The sequence below is a fragment of the Oncorhynchus mykiss genome, chromosome 13 (assembly GCF_013265735.2).
Source record: "Oncorhynchus mykiss isolate Arlee chromosome 13, USDA_OmykA_1.1, whole genome shotgun sequence".
NCBI classification, from domain to species: Eukaryota; Metazoa; Chordata; class Actinopteri; order Salmoniformes; family Salmonidae; genus Oncorhynchus; species Oncorhynchus mykiss.
Genome location: NC_048577.1, coordinates 24,693,997 through 24,719,767, shown reverse-complemented (window position 1 = coordinate 24,719,767; position 25,771 = coordinate 24,693,997). Strand labels below are relative to the sequence as shown.

The 25,771-nt window shown below is 43.2% G+C and overlaps 1 protein-coding gene and 1 pseudogene across 1 annotated transcript; one reads left to right on the top strand and one right to left on the bottom strand.

Moving 5' to 3' along the window:
- Positions 1-1,230: 1,230 nt before the first annotated feature.
- LOC110486034 (RNA-binding protein 34-like) lies at positions 1,231-12,621 on the bottom strand. The gene is given in 12 exon segments (XM_036940684.1): positions 1,231-1,995; positions 2,196-2,314; positions 2,414-2,456; positions 2,664-2,727; positions 3,073-3,156; positions 3,267-3,310; positions 4,786-4,845; positions 5,011-5,106; positions 5,108-5,228; positions 5,319-5,437; positions 5,756-5,918; positions 11,802-12,621. Coding segments are annotated over 12 exon segments (1,260 nt in total). The 5' UTR covers positions 11,828-12,621; the 3' UTR covers positions 1,231-1,674.
- Positions 9,104-25,138, top strand: LOC110485115 (annotated as a pseudogene).
- The last annotated feature ends 633 nt before the right edge of the window (positions 25,139-25,771 follow it).

The following is a 25,771-nucleotide window of genomic DNA, read 5'->3' as shown; positions in this document are numbered from 1 at the left end:
TTCATAACATTCCTAGTGGGTCAGAAGTTTACATACACTCAATTAGAATTTGGTAGCATTGCCTTAAACAATTTAAACTTGGGTCAAATGTTAGAGGTAGCTTTTCAACAGGCTTCCCAAAATAAGTTGGGTGAATTTTGGCCCATTCCTCCTGACAGAGCTGGTGTAACTGAGTCAGATTTGTAGGCCTCCTTGCTCGCACATGCCTTTTCAGTTCTGCCCACAAATCTTCTATAGGATTGAGGTCAGGGCTTTGTGATGGCCACTCCAATACCTTGACTTTGTTGTCCTTAAGCCATTTTGCCACAACTTTGGAAGTATGCTTAGGGTCATTGTCCATATGGAAGACCCATTTGCGACCAAGATTTAACTGATGTCTTGATGTTGCTTCAATATATCCACATATTTTTCCTCCTCATGATGCTATCTATTTTGTGAAGTGCACCAGTCCCTCCTGCAGCAAAGCACCCCCACAACATGATGCTGCCACCCCTGTGCTTCACGGTTGGGATGAGGTTCTTAGGCTTGCAAGCCTCCCACTTTTTCCTCCAAACATAACGATGGTCATTATGGCCAAACAGTTGTATTAGACCAGAGGACATTTCTCCAAAAAGTACAATCTTTGTCCCCATGTGCAGTTGCAAACCATAGTCTGGCTTTTTTTATGGCGGTTTTGGAGAAGTGCCTTCTTCCTTGCTGAGGGGCCTTTCAGGTTATGTCGATAAAGGACTTTTACTGTACTTGCTTCCTCCAGCATCTTCAAGGTCTTTTGTTGTTCTGGGATTGATTTGCACTTTTCGCACCAAAGTACGTTCATCTCTAGGAGACCGAACGCGTCTCCTTCCTGAGTGGTATGACGGCTGTGTGGTCCCATGGTGTTTATACTTGCGTACTATTGTTTGTACAGATGAACGTGGTACCTTCAAGTGTTTGGAAATTACTCCCAAGGATGAACCAGACTCGTGGAGGTCTACAATTTTTTTTGAGGTCTTGGCTGATTTTCTTTTGATTTTCCCATGATGTCAAGCAAAGAGGCACCGAGTTTGAAGGTAGGCCTTGAAATACATCCACAGGTACACCTCCAATTGACTCAAATGATGATCAGAAGCTTCTAAAGCCACACAATCTTCTGGAATTTTCCAAGCTGTTTAAAGGTACAGTCAACTTAGTGTATGTAAACTTCAGGCCCACTGGAATTGTGATACAGTGAAATAATCTCTAAACAATTGCTGGAAAAATTACTTGTGTAAAAGTGATGTTCTAACCGACTTGCCAAAACTATAGTTTGTTAACAAGAAATTAGTGGAGTGGTTGAAAAACTAGTTAATGACTCCAAACTAAGTTGATGTAAACTTCCGACTTCAACTGTACATGTTAATATTTACATACATTGGGTGCGATAGCCCCAACCTAAAAAAAACAACCGTTTCAACTGGAAATGTGGGTAGGCATGGATGTTACGTCAGGAACGCTTACACACCATCTCATGATATAGCTCCACTGACATGTAAATTGTACAACACATTTTATCTGCTTTAACAATATCAAATTAATTTACATCCAAAGGCACAAAGCACAGACCATCAAATGTGTACGACCTGATTCCTTTTCCTCGGTTTGAGTTTCTTCTTCAGTGCTTTCGCCTTTGCTTTTTTTCTGTTTGGGTCGGCCATCTCACCTTTTGAAGGAAGAGGGGCCTGTGGGGGCTTTCGTTGCCTCACCTAGACTTTTCTTGAATGGCTTCCCCATCGATTTGATTTGAGGCCCCTTCCCCTGCGGCCTCCCGGAAGACTTGTTTTGGGGACCGCCCTGGCCCGGTCTCTCCTTAAATCCCCCTTTGGTAGGCTCCTTCCCTGCACCCTTAATCTCTCTTTCCCTCTGGGAAACCACATTCTTCTTCTCTTTCTCCTTCTTCACTGACCTCTTCACCCGGACCGACCTCCCGAGGAGTTTTAAGCCGTCTAGTTTCAAGGCCAGCTGGACAGCATCGATGCTCTACAACAAAAGCGTTAGCCGTTAGAGGTGATGCAGGTACGGATGGAGGGGGTGTAGTTAGAAAATAAACTGTGTGCTACTGCCGTATGGGACTTGGCCAGCTCAGTAGTGGGAAGACTGCTGAAATGCATACATAACTGCTTCACACACACCTCTCTGAGCAGGTTGGGTGCGTATGAAATGTGCATTCTTTTTCTCACCTGGAATAAGATGTAGCCGAAGCCCTTGCCCATTCCAGAGTTCTTGTCCCGCACCAGCCGCACCCCCTCCACCTTGCCACACTCCTCAAAGTGCTGTCGCACTGGCAATTCGTTTATATCTGCAAGTTAATACAGTATGAGCCAAATAACGTGCATTTTATTGTTTTCCTTTTGACTGAGACGTTCACAGGAAAGTAAACCCTCTTCTAGTTACTCACCGAATGGTAGATTGCCAATGAATATTGACCTCTTGTGATCGTGCTGAAAGACGAAACGATTTTATTCAATGTAGCAGCATCCTTGCTCAAACAAGTTTATACAAAAATCAAAGGATTAAGCAAATGTCAATTTATCACCTTAACTGGATCAAACTGTCAGCGAGTGCATTCTATTGCCACCAAGTATACCGATCTTAATGCTAGGCAGGTGCTGTGCTTTTTAAAATTTCAAGTGTCATGGGACACTTACCAATGAACTTTTGGAGACCCTGTCGACCCGGATGTGAAAGTTTTTCTCAATCTCCATGCCGTTCCTGTAAGAATTCAAGTAATACATATTAACCCACAAGGGCCTAAAGATGACACTTGATATGTTAATCTCTCGGACAGACGCAAGTAACACATGGTAACGTAGCATCTGTCAATTGACTGGGATTTGACGACTAATGAGGAACTTTGCTCTGGTACGCAGATTTTGACACTGATCATTTGGACACTGATCATTTGGACAAATCACGATTTCGCAGGTGCTCACATCTGGAAATGTAATAGAGCATCTGACGCAAAATTAGGAAGACTTTAGTTCTGGGTTTACGAGATTATGATAACGTAAAACAGCCATGATACAATTCAAGTTGAATGCTTGCCAGTTGCTGTACCTTTCCAATGCCTTCTCGGCTCCTTCCTCAGCTTCGAAAACCACGTAGGCATTGATGCTCTGCTTCTTGGGGTGAACCTTGCGTCTAGAGAAGGAAAGCAACAACAAAAAGTTCTCAAATGCATGCGTCATGTTACCACGGATACTCCCATTCAGTGTTAGCATTTCTCATGGTAAAAAGACAGGGAAACTTACTGAATAGCTGCTACTTTGCGTGACACAGATGGATCTTCTCTTACCTGCCAGGAAAATGACCTGTTTTAGCTTCATCGATCAGGGTTGAGTCTTCAGAAAGCGTTGTATTATTCAACTTTCATCCATTACTATGAAGCATTCAGGAAGTTCTACCCTAGTGGAAATCAAATCAAATTTTATTTGACATATGCACCGAATACATCTGGTGTAGACCATACAGGTGTCGTGGTAATATGTATATGTAGGTAGAGTTATTAAAGTGACTATGCACAGATAACAGAGTAGCAGCACCGTTCCAGAGGGGGGGCAATGTAAATAGTCTGGGTAGCCATTTTATTAGCTGTTCAGGAGTCTTATGGCTTGGGGGTAGAAGCTATTTTGGCGCCTCTTGGACCTAGACTTAGCATCAGGATGCTCTCGATGGTGCAGCTGTAAAACCTTTTGAGGATCTGAGAACCCATGCCAAATCTTTTCAGTCTCCTGAGGGGGAATAGGTTTTGTCGTGCCCTCTTCACGACTGTCTTGGTGTGCTTGGACCATGTTTATTGGTGATGTGGACACCAAGGAACTTGACGCTCTCAACCTGCTCAACTACAGCCCCGTTGATGAGAATGGGGGTGTGCTCGGTCCCCCTTTTTCTGTAGTCCACAATCAGCTCCTTTGTCTTGATCACATTGAGGGAGAGGATGTGCTTGCACCACATGGTCAGGTCTCTGACCTCTTACCTATAGGCTGTCTCATTCTTGTTGGTGATCAGGCTGTTGTCATCAGCTAACTTAATGGCGTTGGGAGTCGTGCCTGGACGTGCAGTCATGAGTGAACAGGGAGTACGGGAGGGGCATAAGCACGCACCCCTGAGGGGCCCCCGTGTTGAGGATCAGTGTTGCGGATGTGTTGTTACCTACCCTTACCACCTGGGGGCGGCCCGTCAGGAAGTCCAGGATCCAGTTGCAGAGGGAGGTGTTCAGTCCCAGGGTCCTTAGCTTAGTGATGAGCTTTGTGGGCACTATGGTGTTGAAAGCTGAGATGTAGTCCATGAACAGCATTCTCACAATGTTAATTTTGTCCAGGTGTGAGAGGGCAGTGTGGCGTGCAATAGAGATTGCATCATCTGTGAATCTGTTGGTGTGGTATGCAAATTGGAGTGGGTCTAGGGTTTCTGGGATAATGGTGTTGATGTGAGCTATGACCAGCCTTTCAAAGCATTCCATGGCTCCGGATGTGAGTGCTACGGGTCGGTAGTCATTTCGGCAGATTACCTTAATGTTCTTGGGCACAGGGACTATGGTGGACTGCTTGAAACATGTTACAGACTTCGACAGGGAGAGGTTGAAAACGTCAGTGAAGCCAGTTGGTCAGCGCATGTTCGGAGTACACATCCTGGTAATCCGTCTGGCCCTGTGGCCTTGTGAAGGTTGACCTGAAAGTCTTAACTTACATCATCTAACTCACAAATAAGCACTCACATTGTCTGATGATGGGTATGAGATGAATCTAATACAGTGAATGGAGTACTTACCACTGATCGAAATCGAATGCTTTCAATGGCTCCCTGATCCTTGAAGACAAGCTGTAGTGTCTGAAAAACCAAACACAGAAACAACATACGGCATATTTTGTATTTTCACTTCGATCACCATTTATTTGCTTTCAAATGCTATTTGAACCCAGGTCTGCTTTCAACATACCTAAATGAGATTATGTTCACTGCTTAGAACTCAACTAGGACTGGGGCTGCTGTTACCTTCTTTGTGCAGCTGGAAGAGAGGTTGCCGACAAACACTGTTCGTTTCTGCTTTACCCTCTCCTCTGCAATTTGGGCTCCAGTCCTCTGTTTTTTTTGTCTGCCTCTCCTCCTCCTCTGTCGCACCCCCTTCTCCCATCTCAACAGCTTTCCTTTTAGTCTTCTTGGGCATCTTTGGGACCTGTTCGTCTTCGTCAGCATTTTGTAATGCACTTTCTCTGAAAGCGAGAGGGAGAACTTTTATCTATCAATCTCTTGCAGCATATTCTTTTGCATATCACATATTGTTTCATTTTTAAATCACTCACCTGTTTTCTAGACATAAGTCTGCAGCTGATTTGTCCTTTGCGGCTTTCTTTGTTTGTTTCTGGTTGTTCGGGACTTTTGTGGCCGCGCCTTCCTTCAACTCCACGCTCCTCGGTTCAGGCTATGAATGGAATATAAAAATAAATAAACGTAATTTCACTCAGTTGGCAAATACAGAAGATTCTAGCAAGGGTACACGACTCAGGCCCTCAAGCTCTCTAGTTCTGTTGGTTTTTCCAGGTAATACCTCCCCATTATTTTGGAAAGGAAAGCTAAAATGTGTGTTTCTTAGTGGGTAAGTAGGAACTCCGTTTCACATTATTTCAGAACATTTTCTCTACTGAATATGGCCTTGGTTTCCTGGAAAACAAAAAGTCAGCTGGGCTGCAGTGTTAAAAGACCCAAGCTGTGCATCCTTGCCTTGGACTTATGGGCTTACCTTAGGAGCAGGAACAAAGAACAGAGTGTCAACTACTGGCGCAGCTTGGAACAATGCAGATAACGATCCGGAGCTGGATGTAGACTCCTTTGGAAACAAGCTGCCTGATACTGATCCCACTACATAGCCCAAGGACTGTTTGTCCACAGATGGAACCTCCTCACTAAGGAAAAACAAAAGAACATTGTTAGACTTAATAGATACAGCAGCAGTTTGTTCACTACCACAGTTGTTGGGTAGCTAGAGGTGCATGAATGCCAAAGTACGTGTAATATTTTAATGTATAATTTTTTTTTACCCCCTTTTTCTCCCCAATTTTGTGGTATCCAATTGTTAGTAGCTACTATCTTGTCTCATCGCTACAACTCCCGTACGGGCTCGGGAGAGACGAAGGTCGAAAGTCTTACGTCCTCCGATACACAACCCAACCAAGCCGCACTGCTTCTTAACACAGCGCGCATCCAACCCGGAAGCCAGCCGCACCAATGTGTCGGAGGAAACACTGTGCACCTGGCAACCTTGGTTAGCGTGCACTGCGCCCGGCCCGCCACAGGAGTCGCTGGTGCGCGATGAGACAAGGATATCCCTACCGGCCAAACCCTCCCTAACCCGGACAACGCTAGGCCAATTGTGCGTCGCTCCACGGACCCCCGATCGCGGCTGATTGCGATAGAGCCTAGGTGCGAACCCAGAGTCTCTGGTGGCACAGCCCTTAACCACTGCTCCACCCGGGAGGCCATAGTACGTGTAATATTTACACATGTAATATTTATTGCTACAAAGACAGCTTGCTGCCCTTGTGATGTCTTCATAAGCATTTCCTGAACTTCCAGAGGTAACACACTAAGGTAGGCTATCCAGTGTCAATGAGCTGCCAACCTAATTGTTTGCGAACAAACAGAAGCAATTTACTGAACAAAAATATAAACGCAACATGAAACAATGTTTTCATTGAGTTACAGTTCATATAAATGATATCAGTCAATTGAAATACATAAATTAGGCCTTACTCTACAGATTTCACGACTGAACACAGATATGCATCTGTTGGTCACAGATAGGGCCTCGTAACACAACACATCTCCTTCGAATAGAGTTCATTAGGCCTGTGGAATGTTGTCCCACTCCTCTTAAAACAGCTGTGCAAAGTTGCTAAATATGGCGAGACCTGGAGCACGCTGTCGTACACGTAGATCCAGAGCATCCCAAACATGTTAAATGGGTGACATGTCTGGTGAGTATGCAGGCCATGGAAGAACAGAGACATTTTCAGCTTCCAGGAAGTGTGTACGGAGCCTTACGACATGGTGCCGTGCATTATCATGCTGAAACATGGTGTTGGCGGCGGATGAATGTCACGACAATTGGCCTCTCGTCATGGTGTCGCTGTGCATTCAAATTGCCATCGATAAAATTCAATTGTGTTCGTTGTCTGTAGTTTATGCCTGACAATAACCCCACCGCCACCTTTTGGCACACTGTTCACAACGTTGACAGAGCAAACTGCTCTCCCGCACGATGCCGTACACGTGGTCTGCGGTTGTGAGGCCGGTTGGATCTGCTGCCAAATTCTGTAAAACAACATTGAAGGTGGCTTATGGTAGAGAAATTAACATTAAATTCTCTGGCAACAGCTCTGGATATTCCTACAGTCAGCATGCCAATTGCAAGCTCCCTCAACCTGAGACATCTGTGGCATTGTATTGTAGCAAATCTGCACATTTTAGAGTGGCCTTTCATTGTTCCCAGCACAAGGTGCACCTGTGTCAAATCATATTATTGGTCACATACACATATTTAGCAGATGTTATTGCGGGTGTAGCGAAATGCTTGTGTTCCTAGCTCCAACAGTGCAGTAGTATAACAATTCACGTCAATATACACAAATCTAAAAAAGAATGGAATTAAGAAATATATAAAATATTAGATTGAGCAATGTCAGTGGCTCATGAGATGATTAAAGCAGTATGTAAACATTATTAAAGTGGCCAGTGATTCCAAGTCTATGTATATAGGGCAGCAGCCTCTAAGGAGCAGGGTTGCGTAACCGGGTGGAAGATGGCTAGTAAGGCTATTTAACAGTCTGATGGCCTTGAGATGGATGTTTTCAGTCTCTCGGTTCCAGCTTTGATGCACCTGTACTGACCTCGCCTTCTGGATGATAGTGGGGTGAACAGGCAGTGGCTCGGGTGGTTGTTGTCCTTGATGATCTTTCTGGCCTTCCTGTGACATTGGGTGCTGTAGGTGTCCTGGAGGGCAGGTAGTTTGCCCCCAGTGATGCATTGGGCAGACCACACACAGCACCCTCTGGAGAGACCTGTAGTTGCGGTCGGTGCAGTTGCCGTACCAGGCGGTGATATAGCCCGACAGGATGCTCTCAATTGTGCATCTGTAAACGTTTTAGGGGCCAAGCAAAATTTCCTCAACCTCCTGAGGTTGATGAGGAGCTGTTGCGCCTTCTTCACCACACTGTCTTTGTGGGTGGACCATTTCAGATCATCAGTGATGTGTACGTCGAGGAACTTGACGCTTTCCAACTTTCCGTTGATAAGGGCATGCTCCCTCTGCTGTTACCTGAAGTCCATGATCATCTCCTTTGTTTTGTTGACATTGCGTGAGAGGTTATTTTCCTGGCACCTCTCACAAGGCCCTCACTTCCTCCCTGTAGGCTGTCTCGTCATTGTTGGTAATCAGGCCCACTACTGTTGGGTTGTCTGCTAACTTGATGATTGAGTTGGAGGTGTGCATGGCCATGTAGTCATGGGTGAACAGGGCGTAAAGGAGGGGGCTGGGCACGCACCCTTGTGGGTCCCCTGTGTTGAGGATCAGCATCTGGGCTTGCAGCCTCCGTTGGCCACGGAGAAGGAGAGCCCACAGTCCTTGGGCGTCGGTGGCATCCTCAAAGCAGGCGAAAGTGTTTAGCTTGTCGGGAAGCAAGACGTCTGTGTCCGCGACGTGGCTGGTTTCCCTTTTGTAGTCGAGGATTGTCTGTAGACGCTGCCACATATTTCTGTGTAATGATCATGCTGTTTAATTATGTTCTTGATATGCCACACTTGTCAGGTGGATGGATTATTTTGGCAAAAGAGAAATGCTCAAAAACAGGGATGTAAACAAATTTGTGCACAATATGAGAAATACTTTTGTGCATATGGAACATTTCTGGGATCTTTTATTTCAGCTCATGAAACATTGGACCAACACTTTACATGTTGCGTAAAAAGAATGTTCAGTGTAATACAGTGTGCGTTTCCCAAACTACCTTGTATTTCCAACAATGTACAAATTGAACATAATTATTAACGTTAGATACATGCGGATACTCGTGGAATGGCAACTAACCTCTCTCCAGAAAGTGTATTTTTCATGGTCAGTTCACGTCAATGTTCTCGATGGTCGATTCCAGCTGCTTTGAATGATGAGACAATCTTATAAAAACGTGCTTTTATCATGGAAATAATTCATCAAATAATTTGTACGTGAAGTTATAATGAAAACATCTCATTAGAACTATGTGTTGATGCCAAAAGAAATGTATATATTTACTCACGTTTTACTCCATGAAGACCTGTCCTTCACCTAATTATGTCCTACCATGCACAACGCAATTGTAAATGTTCCTAGCTGTTACATATGGGTGGGCTGTCATCCAGTGATCTATATATAGATGCATTGATTGTTACCTGATTATAACGATGATGGATATTTAAATAATGACACTAAAATAACGTTTTATTGCCGATAACTTAATCATTAATAATCTATCAAACTTGTACGGCAAACGTGTGCATCATCATATTCAGTTACTTCCAGTCGGGGTTTGTGAGCTGTGATTATTTATGCTACTGCGAAATATGACAACAACTTTCTGATTAAGGTAACTTTCAAACACATATTTAGAAATAACATATACATTCTGTGGACACGTGGTCCATCCCAAACATGTTAAATGGGTGACATGTCTGGTGAGTATGCAGGCCATGGAAGAACAGAGACATTTTCAGCTTCCAGGAAGTGTGTACGGAGCCTTACGACATGGTGCCGTGCATTATCATGCTGAAACATGGTGTTGGCGGCGGATGAATGTCACGACAATTGGCCTCTCGTCATGGTGTCGCTGTGCATTCAAATTGCCATCGATAAAATTCAATTGTGTTCGTTGTCTGTAGTTTATGCCTGACAATAACCCCACCGCCACCTTTTGGCACACTGTTCACAACGTTGACAGAGCAAACTGCTCTCACGCACGATGCCGTACACGTGGTCTGCGGTTGGGAGGCCGGTTGGATCTGCTGCCAAATTCTGTAAAACAACATTGAAGGTGGCTTATGGTAGAGAAATTAACATTAAATTCTCTGGCAACAGCTCTGGATATTCCTACAGTCAGCATGCCAATTTCAAGCTCCCTCAACCTGAGACATCTGTGGCATTGTATTGTAGCAAATCTGCACATTTTAGAGTGGCCTTTTATTGTTCCCAGCACAAGGTGCACCTGTGTCAAATCATATTATTGGTCACATACACATATTTAGCAGATGTTATTGCGGGTGTAGCGAAATGCTTGTGTTCCTAGCTCCAACAGTGCAGTAGTATAACAATTCACGTCAATATACACAAATCTAAAAAAGAATGGAATTAAGAAATATATAAAATATTAGATTGAGCAATGTCAGTGGCTCATGAGATGATTAAAGCAGTATGTAAACATTATTAAAGTGGCCAGTGATTCCAAGTCTATGTATATAGGGCAGCAGCCTCTAAGGAGCAGGGTTGCGTAACCGGGTGGAAGATGGCTAGTAAGGCTATTTAACAGTCTGATGGCCTTGAGATGGATGTTTTCAGTCTCTCGGTTCCAGCTTTGATGCACCTGTACTGACCTCGCCTTCTGGATGATAGTGGGGTGAACGGGCAGTGGCTCGGGTGGTTGTTGTCCTTGATGATCTTTCTGGCCTTCCTGTGACATTGGGTGCTGTAGGTGTCCTGGAGGGCAGGTAGTTTGCCCCCAGTGATGCATTGGGCAGACCACACACAGCACCCTCTGGAGAGACCTGTAGTTGCGGTCGGTGCAGTTGCCGTACCAGGCGGTGATATAGCCCGACAGGATGCTCTCAATTGTGCATCTGTAAACGTTTTAGGGGCCAAGCAAAATTTCCTCAACCTCCTGAGGTTGATGAGGAGCTGTTGCGCCTTCTTCACCACACTGTCTTTGTGGGTGGACCATTTCAGATCATCAGTGATGTGTACGTCGAGGAACTTGACGCTTTCCAACTTTCCGTTGATAAGGGCATGCTCCCTCTGCTGTTACCTGAAGTCCATGATCATCTCCTTTGTTTTGTTGACATTGCGTGAGAGGTTATTTTCCTGGCACCTCTCACAAGGCCCTCACTTCCTCCCTGTAGGCTGTCTCGTCATTGTTGGTAATCAGGCCCACTACTGTTGGGTTGTCTGCTAACTTGATGATTGAGTTGGAGGTGTGCATGGCCATGTAGTCATGGGTGAACAGGGCGTAAAGGAGGGGGCTGGGCACGCACCCTTGTGGGTCCCCTGTGTTGAGGATCAGCATCTGGGCTTGCAGCCTCCGTTGGCCACGGAGAAGGAGAGCCCACAGTCCTTGGGCGTCGGTGGCATCCTCAAAGCAGGCGAAAGTGTTTAGCTTGTCGGGAAGCAAGACGTCTGTGTCCGCGACGTGGCTGGTTTCCCTTTTGTAGTCGAGGATTGTCTGTAGACGCTGCCACATATTTCTGTGTAATGATCATGCTGTTTAATTATGTTCTTGATATGCCACACTTGTCAGGTGGATGGATTATTTTGGCAAAAGAGAAATGCTCAAAAACAGGGATGTAAACAAATTTGTGCACAATATGAGAAATACTTTTGTGCATATGGAACATTTCTGGGATCTTTTATTTCAGCTCATGAAACATTGGACCAACACTTTACATGTTGCGTAAAAAGAATGTTCAGTGTAATACAGTGTGCGTTTCCCAAACTACCTTGTATTTCCAACAATGTACAAATTGAACATAATTATTAACGTTAGCGTTACCTCTCTCCAGAAAGTGTATTTTTCATGGTCAGTTCACGTCAATGTTCTCGATGGTCGATTCCAGCTGCTTTGAATGATGAGACAATCTTATAAAAACGTGCTTTTATCATGGAAATAATTCATCAAATAATTTGTACGTGAAGTTATAATGAAAACATCTCATTAGAACTATGTGTTGATGCCAAAAGAAATGTATATATTTACTCACGTTTTACTCCATGAAGACCTGTCCTTCACCTAATTATGTCCTACCATGCACAACGCAATTGTAAATGTTCCTAGCTGTTACATATGGGTGGGCTGTCATCCAGTGATCTATATATAGATGCATTGATTGTTACCTGATTATAACGATGATGGATATTTAAATAATGACACTAAAATAACGTTTTATTGCCGATAACTTAATCATTAATAATCTATCAAACTTGTACGGCAAACGTGTGCATCATCATATTCAGTTACTTCCAGTCGGGGTTTGTGAGCTGTGATTATTTATGCTACTGCGAAATATGACAACAACTTTCTGATTAAGGTAACTTTCAAACACATATTTAGAAATAACATATACATTCTGTGGACACGTGGTCCTCGTGTTTCATTGGCAGTGAAGATGTTTGTTGTAGCTAATCTCACTATAGTAGCCAATCAAATAAAGCCAAACAACATTGCAGTTTCTTGGGAGTTGACATGACCGCAAGTATTTTAGCTAGCTAACGTTATTACCTAATGCTTTCTTAAATAGCACTGTCAAAGTAGAACAAGTAAGTACAGAAGGCTTTACCTGCTCATTCTTTTTCATTGCACATATATAGGTATACTTATACCCAACGTTATAGATTCAGTGAGTTCAATGAGAGTCCCTGGCCAGACACAACCCACCACCATGGACGAGTGCCTTCCATCAGACGCAGTGGGCAGACGTGTGGCTTGTGACGGGGAGCGTGGCACGGTGCGGTTTGGTTGGCACTGTACCACCAACTGCGGGTAAGCTAACTAGCTACAGACGGCTTGGGATATCGATATAATAGGCAAAATAACATACGCGTTATCCACAATGTGTGTGGCAGCACCGTTTGAGAGAAATGCACAATTATTCTTGGTCATGCACTATAACCAAGTACTTATTCAATGCCTGTACTTACCAAGTCCTCTGTGCTTAGGGTTGTGGCTTGGTGTGGAGTGGGACAACCCTGATCGAGGCAAGCACAATGGAAGCCATGAAGGTGTCCACTACTTCACGTGCAGGTAAAATAAACCATATCTAGTATCTCCATGATGGTAGCATGACATAGGTGTCATCATAATTACTGTTAACCCATAAGTAAAATCTTCTGTAATTTGGTCAGCTGCGTGATTAATTTCTGTGCTCATTCGTGTTAGAAATTGAAATTCTGGCAAAAATGAAGTCTCCACCCTCGAAAAAAGAAACAGGAAACAGACTTTTGGTTTGGAACGTGGCCGTTATGTGTTTTTGCTGCTCAGACCAAGGTTCTCTCCCCCTCCACCCCACCTAAGGCCCCCGAAGGGAGGCTCTTTGGTCCGGCCCAAGAAGGCCAGCTTCGGGGTGGACTACCTGACGGCCATCAGGCGGCATTACGAGATGGAGATCCAGATCTCCACGAGGACGGTGGAGATGGTGGGCTTCGAGGCCATCTCGGAGAAACAGAAGTAAGGGGACAACAAGGCTTTGGAGCTTGAGAGTGAGAGGGCATTTTTTTTAGGCTTAATCTGATTTAGGGAATCTGTCAAAAAGTGGGCTTGTTTGTACAGTCAACTTTGTATGTACTGTTTGTAATACTTAAGGAATATTGTTAAAGCATGCCACCTATACCAGAGGATGCCAGTATCAGGTCCCAAAAAGAGGTTTCTAACCTAAAGGCTATTCCCTGGTTAAATAAATAAATATTAAGTTAAGAATGTTATAAAGAGTAGGCTAATGCACTTTAATTGGGACTGTTGAACTGCACCACTCTCCAACAGATTTGCACTTCTGATGCGCAGTCATCTGTACTTATTCAGTGAAAAGCGTTATTGTCATCTGTGCTTCTCCACGGGGTGGAAAACCTCACTGATGTTGTACTGAGGTTGCGCAAGGTTTCCAGCCCGGGTCCTGCAAACGAAATCCAAAACACCACTCCCCGTATCCTTTCATTTCGTAGCTTTTAATTAGTTAATAAGTGCCCATTGTAAAAAAAAAATACAACTATAATTTTTGTTCATTTTAATTATTTATTTTTAAACCCATTTTTCTCCCAAATTTTGTGGTATCCAATTGTCTCATCGCTGTAACTTTCGTACGGACTCGGGAGAGGCGAAGGTCGAGAGCCGTGCGTCCTCTGAAACACAACCCAGCCAAGCTGCGCTGCTTCTTAACCCAATGCCTGTTTAACCCAGAAGCTAGCCACACAGACGTGTCGGAGGAAACACCATACACCTGGCGACCCCGTCAGCGTGCAAGCGCCTGGCCCGCCACTGGAATCGCTAGAGCGCAATGGGACAAGGACATCTCTGCCGGCCAAACGCTCCCCTAACCCGGACAACGCTAGGCCAATTGTGCGCCGCCCCATGGGTCTCCCGGTCGCGGCCTGCTGTGACAGAGCCAGGATCTCTAGTGGCACTGCTAGCAACTGCGAGGCAGCGCCTTAGACCGCTGCGCCACTCAGGAGGCCACAAAATGTTCATGTTAATAATACTTGAGTGCACTTCTCTGACCTGGACTTACTGTGATATGTAGCTACATTACACCATGTTTGTGTCCCAAAATGGCACCCCTTTTCCCTATATAGTGCGCTACTTTTGACTAGGGCTCTGATCAAAAGTAGTGCACTTTAGTGAATGTGTGTGTTATTTGGGACACAGCCCCATGTCCTGTTAGTAAATGTACGGTCCACCTACCCAATTGAATTAGCTTGGGGGAAGCATTGATTGGACATTTACCTGATGGTGCGCTACTACTGCATCCTTAATGGTCACTGTCAGACATGCTGATGTTGGACCTGTGTGGGAACCTCCTGTGCTGCTGGGATGACGTGATGGCCATCACGGAGCAGATGGAGGAACTCAAAGAGCTTCAGCTCAGGTAGATCACACTGAATAATGGTGTGTGTGTGTTTTTGTGCCAGACTTTTCTCAAACTCTGATCCCCTCACTGACGTGTCTCTCTCTCGTCCTCTGTCCCCTCAGCCACAACAGACTGCATGTGCCCTCCAACCCTACGGTGCGACCTCGGGCCTTCACCTGCCTCAGGGTCCTCTCCCTCACCAACTGTGCCCTCACGTGGCCTCAGGTGACAGCCACCACCCTGTACCCTTCCCTTAGGCATTATGGGTCTCTTTCTCAATGCATCTTTCCTCAATTCCTTGTATCCTCTATGCTTACATCCTCAAAACCCATTGGAGAAGAAGGCTGGAGGGAAAGAACCTTTGACCTTATCCACCTATATGGTTGAGAAGGAGGCAAGGTGATAGGATGTGAGGATTGATGAAAGATTCATTCAGATCAATCCCATCTGAAGAAAATACAATTTTGCAGGCTGATTTTATTTTGAAAGGTGTTTTTATACCAGTTAATACGGTAATAGATCATTAAGTAGCAGTGCACGATATGTTAATTAACGAGCTGGTGCAAACCTGTGAAGGCCTAATGAAATGAGAAAAACTTCTCTATATGCTGTCTCGTTACATTTATCACCTCTCCCTTTGGTGTTGGTCTGTTAGCGGCTTGAGTGTGCCCCCATGTGGCCACTGCTGGAAGAGCTCTACGTCTCTGAGAATGACATCACTGAACTGCAGAGGTAAGGTTTTAGCCGTTTTGGGTCTCCCTTCCAATTGTTTTTTTTTTTTTTTTCTAAAACAACATATAGAACTGACTTGTATTTCCGCCTCTTTCGCGCAGGCCAAACAATGTCTTTACAGTCCTTGTCAGTTTTGGATCTTTCAACAAACCCTTTGGTTAATGGAACCGTACTGAGTATTGCCAAACTGCCGAGGTAAGAGCGAGCATAACCCTACCAACACAGACACTTGTCTAGGTCTTATGACAAATGACACAGCCCTGTCGTTAGCTTCGACTTGTGCATTGACAGTTCTTGGGAGTACTTTACTTTCATGAGCAATAATCAACAAAACATTTTTGGGGGGGGTACATACTATCCTAATAAATTAGTATTTCATTATTTGCTTAACATTAGCATTTCAATGAATAAGCATTTCTAACATTTATAATAACTTATGTAACATTTATCATGGAATTTACAATAAAGTGTAACCTTTTTACATCCATGATTTTCATGAATTTCAGACTGGAGAATATGTCTAAGACTGGTTTGTCGACCTTGAGGTTCGATGATGCACTGCCTGGTAAAGTTTACATCCACACTTTTCTTTTTAAACGTTATATTTTTGTGTGTTTGTTATTGGAAGTCAAGTTGAATTAACATATCAGTAGAGATATTTGATCAAGATGTCAGAGCATGCATGTGTTTTGATGACCGGTATTTCACAATGTGTAAAACTGTAAGAGCGAAAGATCGTCATTGAGTATACTAGTATTTTTTTTAATGTCTTCTGAAGGTTGCAAAACAGCTATGTTTCCTGCCCTGAAAATTCTCAGTCAATAGCAACAACATTTCAGAGGTGAGTATTGTCTGTGAGTGGAGATGAAACGGTATGAACATTTCATATCACGATTTGGACAAATTATCACGGTTATCAGTATTATTTATTATCACGGTATTGTTCAAATGTGCTGGAAATGTTCAAAAAGTACTGATACACACACACTGAAATCAGTTCACCAAGTTTTATATTAAAAACCAACAAACAACAAATAAAATTAGCAGCACTTTGTGTACATCAGCATTAAAATAATAACATTAACATTAAAGATGGCACCATGTGGCCATGAGAAGTAAAACTTTCCCTCGTGCAGGTTTAAATGAACACAACCTCAAGTAAGCTAATCAAATGTGCATATAAAAGCAACACAAGTAAAGCAATGTGCATGTAAGAGCAATACAACCATATGTAAACACATCCAATGTGCATGTAAGAGCAATACAACCATATGTAAACACATCCAATGTGCATGTAAGAACAATACAACCATATGTAAACACATCCAATGTGCATGTAAGAGCAATACAACCATATGTAAACACATCCAATGTGCATGTAAGCGCAATACAACCATATGTAAACACATCCAATGTGCATGTAAGAACAATACAACCATATGTAAACACATCCAATGTGCATGTAAGAGCAATACAACCATATGTAAACAAATCCAATGTGCAGGTGTTGACATTAAAATAACAATACAAAATATGTAAACCAATCAAGTGAACAGCACTGATTGTATGTCTGTTCTCTCCTGCATACAGAAATAAGGTGCTGCTGGCCTAACATCCTGTATGTATGCATCTTTGCTCACTTGAGAATGAAATGTAAAAATGTCAGCATATTTACTTTGTCCGGTTAAAGTAGTGATCTGCGAGGGGAGACAATGTGCCCACTGGCACTGAACACTCTCTGATGACACGCTGGTTGCTGGGATGCACAAAAGCTTCCTGGCAGCCCTGGTTAGGTGAGACAGCTCTGATGCATGGCCCCTCCACCACACCAGTGGATCCTCTTCTGCTGGAATGGGTGGCAGAGACGGGTAGACCTTGATCTCTACTTTGTCTTTTTGGATGGTCGGAATCTGACCCCCTCCTTTACCTCATCAAGGCAACAGATAGGTGATCTTTCTCAGAAACCCAGCCAGACCTTTCCCCTCTGATGCCACTGAGGGGGTGGAGGTGCTGCTGGTGCTTTGTGGTTCTTCCCTGACTTGTGCAGCTGCCAGCTTCAAGGCCTCCTGGACACAGCTGTCAGTGTCAACTTTTGCAGCCTCAGGCTCATCTAGAAAGCAAATTTTGAAGCGTGGGTCAACAAAACATACCATGTGCATGACTCTCTCTTTGCCTTCTCTGTGTATCTTCTTCGGGATCGGTGTCCCTTCCACGGGACGGTTGAGCTAACGTAGGCTAATGCAATTAGCATGAGGTTGTAAGTAACAAGAACATTTCCCAGGACATAGACATATTTGATATTGGCAGTGTCTAATTTTGAACATGAAGTTATTAATAAACAAATTAGGCACATTTGGGCAGTCTTGATATAACATTTTAAACAGAAATACAGTGGTTCATTGGATCAGTCTAAAATGTTGCATATACACCACTGCCATCTAGTGGCCAACATCTAAATTGCACCTGGGCTGGAATAATGCATTATGGCCTTTCTCTTGCATTTCAAAAATGGTACAAAAAATACACAAAATAATGTTGTTTTTTTTCCTTCTTTGTATTATCTTTTACCAGATCAATTGTGGTGTTCTCCATTCTTTTCACATTTCCATAAACTTCAAAGTGATTCCTTTCAAATGGTACCAAGAATATGCATCTCCTTGCTTCAGGGCCTTAGCTACAGGCAGTTAGACTTGGGTATGTCATTTTAGGTGAAAATTGAAAAAAAAAGGGGTTACGGTCTTCTCTCATTACCCTTTTCATCTCCTTTGTCAGGGATGGCTCCGTATCCTTTTCCACCAGAACATCGTGGGTGATGTGGTCCAGGACAGGCTTGATGGCTGACAGTGTCTCTGAGCAGTTGCTCCATGACACATGCCAGTATCCTTGGACATCAGATGCCATGTTCCTCTTTCACCAGCCAGTGTCGCACAGACTGGCTGCTGTTGGCTGAGGAAACGCTCAAGCATCTTGTGTGTAGATCCCCTTTGGGTCACCACATCATGGATCAGAGCCTTCTGTGGCATGTTGAGGGCAGCTTGCTTTTCTCTCAGTTCTCTCCTTCTCTTCCGGCTCCGTGAGAAGCCTTGGATGAGATGACGGCACTCCTTGACTGCTGTGTCAACTCTCTGAATTGTCAGAGCCTTTGAGATGGCCAGGTTCAAATGATGGTCAAAGCACCCAAGCCACAGATCTGGGAACTCTTCAAAAGCCTTGATCATGTTTGTTGCGTTGTCTGTGGTTATGCAGAGCAGGTCTTGTTGACCCCCCCCCCCCCCACACTCTTCCAGCATATTCTCAAAAAACTCTGTTGTGAGCCGAGTGATCTTCTGGGAAGAACTGTGTTTCCAGGCAGTTTGATTCCAGTTGCCAGTCTGGGGTGAGGTAATGGATAGTGAAGCTGACGTAGGGTTGACCACCCCCTGCTTTCACTGGTCCAGAGGTCAGTAGTTGCAGCAAACCATGTGCCTTGAGCCAAACTTTTTCCAACATCAGCTTTAACCTGGTTGTACAGGTTTGGGATTTCAGTCTTGGAAAATCATATTCGTGATGGCACTTTGTAGTGAGGCACGGCAACCTTCATCAGCCTCAGAAAGCCAGGCCTCTCAACAATTTGAAATGGCATCATGTCCTTTGCAATGTAATATGAAAGGGCTGCAGTGAGGTCTTGGGCATTTTTTTGATGTGGATGCATAAGCAGCATGCCTTTTTAAATGCTTGCTTCAGTGTCTGTGTCACAACTGTAGATGAGGGACCAGTAGCATCACTGGGTTTTAGCCTGCTGCACGCCCACTCTGTAAACAAGGGAATAGCAAATGTAGTGTTATTATTACTACATTATTATTATTCACCCTCTCTCTCACACTCACACACACACACAGTCTGTCTTCTGTGTTGCATTTGAGTATAAGCAATGACCCCATGCACAATTGACATAAATACAAATGAGGCTTAAGAAGACTGTGATAGTAATTTCAACGAGCCCAACAATTGACATATATATATATATACAGTGCCTTGCGAAAGTATTCGGCCTCCTTGAACTTTGCAACCTTTTGCCACATTTCAGGCTTCAAACATAAAGATATAAAACTATTTTTTTGTGAAGAATCAACAACAAGTGGGACACAATCATGAAGTGGAACGATATTTCTAACTTTTTTAACAAATCAAAAACTGAAAAATTGGGCGTGCAAAATAAAGCTTGGGAAATCTTTTTGTATCCAAATCCGGCTTTAAACTTCTTCACAACAGTATCTCGGACCTGCCTGGTGTGTTCCTTGTTCTTCATGATGCTCTCTGCGCTTTTAACGGACCTCTGAGACTATCACAGTGCAGGTGCATTTATACGGAGACTTGATTACACATAGGTGGATTGTATTTATCATCATTAGTCATTTAGGTCAACATTGGATCATTCAGAGATCCTCACTGAACTTCTGGAGAGAGTTTGCTGCACTGAAAGTAAAGGGGCTGAATAATTTTGCACGCCCAATTTTTCAGTTTTTGATTTGTTAAAAAAGTTTGAAATATCCAATAAATGTCGTTCCACTTCATGATTGTGTCCCACTTGTTGTTGATTCTTCACAAAAAAATACAGTTTTATATCTTTATGTTTGAAGCCTGAAATGTGGCAAAAGGTCGAAAAGTTCAAAGGGGCCGAATACTTTCGCAAGGCACTGTATATATATATATATATATATATATATGTGTATATGAGTCTATAGTATTTTTCCTGTTGGAACACTTTTACAACCAAGTCGACGACTGCCGGATTTTAAATGAACAAAAGGTTGTTTGGGTGACTAAACTACATAACACGGTGCATTGGACGAATAGTGTGCAGACACACGACGCATACAGCAGCAGAACAACGCGTAGTGTTTTTCCAAGAGTAGGTAACACTGAAATCTTCAGTTTACATTATTTACATGCTATTAGCAAGTTAGACAGACAAACCATGACATTCTCCCCCATTCCGAAGTCCCCACATCATGCATTGAGCTAAACGTTCATTTACCTTGCATTCGCTCTAAAGGGGCGGTGGTCACGAAGATGACTCAAGAGATTAAGCACTCTTGTAAAAAAACAAAATACGACCACACTTCCGAGCTCTGTCACTGCCTTCCGCCATGATTTCACATAAAACTAAATGCACGTTGCATGCTGCGCCTGTGTCAGACTTACTAACTTTGGTTGATGCGGGACAGTATTTACCGTGAGTTTTTCAAACCTCTGTAGTCAAACACGGTTTTAATGATAATTAACATTTCCAATGGTCATACTAACCGTCGGGAAGTTTACCGTGGTTTATCGTGAAACCGGTAACCGTTTCATCCCGATCTGTGAGTAAGGTCTCTCTTCTAAGAGAGATTTTATTTTAATGAAATTTATCTAGATATATGAATGATGAATTACGAAACTAATTTCGTGAATGTCACAAACGTTAGTCTGCAAAAAGTTAATACTTGTTCTGTAAAGATAGATAGGGGGATGAATAAAGTTTTTGCATATAACTCAAGCCTTTATCTCCCCTCTCTAAACCCTACACATACACTCCCTTGTGCTTACACACAAACACACTGACACTGCAATACATGCCCCGTCCTCCATTTAACATACCGCCAACCCTGGGTGTGTTGATTAAGCTCCATTTTAATACACCTGGGTTTGAAAGACGGACACAGCTTACAGTTGATCCACACATGGCCGACATGCAATTTATACTGGTGCATTAATGGTCAGCCAATGCGCACAAGCATGAAGTGATCGCTGTGATAGATCCAGCTATATGCCTCCATCCCAAATGAATGGAAAAGATATGCACCTAAGAAAACCCGGAAATTAGACAGTGCTTACTGTATCTTCATTTGATATTTGAGTTGTATAGTAGCTGGATCTACACATGTCATGGGACGTGGTTTCATCTAGACATTGTGAAATGTACCTTTTAAAGCTATACATGTTTCCTTCTCATATCTCCCCCTGTGAAAACATCAGTGTTTGCGGATGCGCTTTCTGAAATCCTCCATTCTCTTTCCCTGTTACCTGTAGGTCCTGCCTGAGGACAGGAGGGGGGTGGAGCTGGACTACTGCAAGATGTTCGGGCTAGAGTGGCTGGCATCCTGGGGACACCGAGACCCCCAGCAGAACCGCCCCAGTGCTGAATTCACCGCACAGCACCCCCGCTATCAGTCTCATACAGAGTGAGTCACGAGTGGTACATTCCTCCTGAGGTTTCCCGGCCCTCTGCTGCAACACCCTATTTCAGACGGAGAAGTGGTACAGCCCATCCTATATCTACTCCACTATAGGCATTTCTGAAGAAAAAAAAAAATTTCATGTCTTGTTATCTGCCATACTGCTACCCATATCGCGAGAAAGAAGTGATAACAACGCAACCCGTGTCACCATGCCGTCACTCTTACGAAGAGATAATGGCCATTCTAATTCCCGCCCTGTATCATGAGTTCAGTGAATTCACAGAGGCTCGATATCTTTTGTTTTTCAGAATACGGAGCTCCAGAAGACGGCGAACGGAAGAAGCAGGAGCCACTTGCACTGAAAAATCAGCTCTTTAAGTGAGTCCTCCTCACTTCTCTTAAGCCTACTTTCTACAGTATGCAAAGGCAAGAACGCAATTAGCTATGCAATTAGCAATCCTATATAGTTTCGTCGAAGTTACAAATTCCGGGGCTGCACACATTTGCGTAAAGCAGTGTTTCTTAATCCTGGTCCTGGGATTTTTGCCCTAGCACTACACACCTGTTTCCACTAATGAACGTATTATCAAACATTTAATAAGTGTCATCGGCTGTCTAGGGCAAACACTAAAATGTGTCCCCCAAGACCAGGATTATGAAGCGGTTATGGAATGAATTGATTTGGTAATAACCTGTAATAATAACCTGTAATGTGCTGTGACCCAATAAACACATTTATAAATATTTAGTCAGGAGACGAGTCAGAGTATCAAAATTGCATTAGTTCGTAAGAATAATATAGAATTTCATACTCTTCCCCCCCCCCCCTCTTACCAGGCATAACATTTGTATGTCCGGATGAGACGGACTGAAAATCTGTGATGAAGAAACTCCCAGGTAAAGACTCCCACCTGACTTCATCAGCTAGGTAGATGGCATTTAATATTATTATTATGATTATTATATTATGTGCGATAGCTAAGCAAATTATTTGAGATGTGCCGGACTCCGACTCCAGACCACATATACCAACTGGACAATTTTTGTCCCTCTTATTGTTTCTCCCTCTGCCATTTCTGACTGCTTTGAAATAACAATATGTAAGGTCGGAGACCCCGATCTCCAATAAAACATTTTTTTAAAAGACTTCACAATACTGAACCAAGCTGTACTGAGCTGGCCTGGTTACTCGTCGCCAGCATAGTTACTGAAACCTGAAAAGAAAATGTCAGAGCCAGCACAGTTTGGTTCCGTTCAGCACGATAGTGGGAAAAGGATATACCTGTGCCAAAGTTTGTTTTTTTTTCATTGAGGGACTGAAAATGAAAGAAAATCTAGTTAACATCCTCGATACCTGTGTCGAATTATAGTAAGCGATACTTTACTAGGCAATAGGAAACGTGTTGGACATTTTTTAACAGTGTGTTTTGGGCTCTACGTCCAACAACCGCAGACTTTGGATTGTTTGCACTTGTTAGGCAATGTTTTGGGCAGCATGCACACTGCATAAAGTTGTCTGCTGTTGACTGTAGACCCACGTGAAAATGGCACGCCAAATTATGAAGTGCTGTTTGGATAAATAGTTGCACTTATCAACTGCTTTTATACTCTTCAATCTCTTTGTGCCAATGGGCGATCATGCATGTAAGATCTTAATGAAATGGTACCATCTGTGTGTGACCTTCTGTGTAAGAGCAATTGAAGTGACGGTAACCTATTGTGTTTTAATAAAACACTCTTTTGATATGTTTTAGATTCCATGATCGTTCAGAAAGTGAAGGGGCTGCTCTACAGACTGCTAAAGATACCGGGTGCTGAGTTAAAACTCTCCAACACTAGCTCAAAGGTAAAGAGGTTTACTCACAACAGCAACTGCTCTATACTACCTCAAAGGTAAAGGGTTCTAGTCGAGTTTTATTTCTATGTTGGTGTTAACCATACTCACCACTCATGTGTGAATCTGTTTAATAGACAAATGGTACAGTATCACTTTCATAGCAGTGAAAGGGACTCCCTAAAACGGCATTTGTCTTTCCTCAGATGGAGGGCAAAGAGATTGAGATCGACAACGACCTGAAACCGCTGCAGTTCTACTGCATCGAAGACGGAGCCAAGGTCCTTGTCCGCTGGTTGTGATCAGCAAAGGTCCGGATTGGTTGCCTGATGACTCCAACTGAATTATTCAGTTTCCGTGGCATAACGTTTGGCCGGAGCAAGGAGTTTGGGTAGCCAGGCAACCGGATTGGAAGTTTAAGCGATATTCCGAAATCCATGAGATAAATGTACAGCACTAAAACTTGGACGAAAACACAGCGTAATATCTATTCAGCCAGAGGAGACCATTCGATGTAGGAGAAGGAAACACTTGGGTTGTGTTCATTTGGCACGAAACGAAAGAGAACTGTTCAAAACGAAGTGAAACGGGAAGAGAACATCTGAACTTGTCCAATAAGAGACCCTAGTGTCATGTGCCCCTTAGTGCATACTTGGGTTGTGTTCTATGTGAACAATTTGTGTATTTGTATTTATTAGGATCGTATCAACAGCTTACATCATAAATAAAACAATCATGTAATAAACTATTACAAAATTACTCTTATTATTCTCATTCAATGAGGTACCGGGCAAATGAGAACTAGGCCCATGAGGGGTGGAGTTTCCCATCCCTGAGCTATGATACCTTTCATAGCTTGGCCTTGAGTGAGTTAGCAGCAGTTAAGGTATCATCAGGTGGTGTCAAATTAACCTACAACTTTCCAGCAAATTACAGCTCTGAATATGTGGCTATGATCCTACGCTAGGGCTGACACCATTTAGTCGATTGTTTGGTCGATAGGCTGTTGGTCGACCAATATGTTTTTTTTGTTGTTTCCCCCATGCTACATGAGACACCTGCATGATTCGCGCCCGTCTCAGTGGACTAATCCATTGAGGAGGCCACAGGGATGCCACGGTCCAAGAAGAAAGGGAGTGTGGCTGAGATGCACAAAGCACATCTCTGTCTAGAATGCACTCTCTCCAATCCATTTTGTGCGCGTTCATTGTTTCATAACTTCATTGTGTGAGTTGTTTGCCCTTTGATGTTAGTGTCTAATCAATTCCCCATTACATATCACCAGTAGTAGCCTACATTTACCATTAATTCCCATCATTTCTGATCTATAATGTTTCTTTAGTTACTGTAATTTCTGTTAATGTATTCAATATATGATTTTTTTTAACGTTTACCGTTCTCTATCAGAGTGGACACATTGTTTGCAGACCTCAACCTATACTACACTTGTAAGAAACAAGTTTTGGTTTATTTCATTCCATATATGACTTTTGTCAATTTTATTGTCTTTTGTTTGGAGTGCTCCTGTCAATGTTAAGGACGCGCACCTGATTACACATAGAAGTAAGCCCACTAAAATAAAAAAGGTTCCTGGAGGCACCTTTTAGGGGTTCCTCAGATTGCCACACCGGTAGAACCCCTAAAGCTGCTTCCAGGAACCTTTTTAAACAAAAAAGTTCCTCAAATAACCTTATGTCCCATGTATTCTATTATTAATAATAATACAAATAACATTAAGTGGCAAACTTGTAAAGTCACAAATACATTTTATTGACTTTAAAAGTCACAGAAATATCACTTGCAGACATCACAGGAATCTCTGGTCTCCCCTATCTCGCACTACAGCAAAAGGTTTGCCATTCATACAATATTTGTTGATCATTTATCCCCTCATCAATTCCCAGAAGATGTCTGAATGAACAGCATTGTTCTTTTCACTGATGCTGCATACTCAATATTAGAAGGGACATGCATCCCCGTGGAGATGTCTTCCGGCTCTTCAGTGAGTAGCTCCTCTCCATCCAGGAAGAGTTGGATGTGGCTCTCATCCGCAAAGGGTTTTCCCCTCGATTCTCATGGTAGATGATGGGAACTTTACATGCTGTAAGAAGTATTTTTTTTTAAATGTAAGTTACTGAAG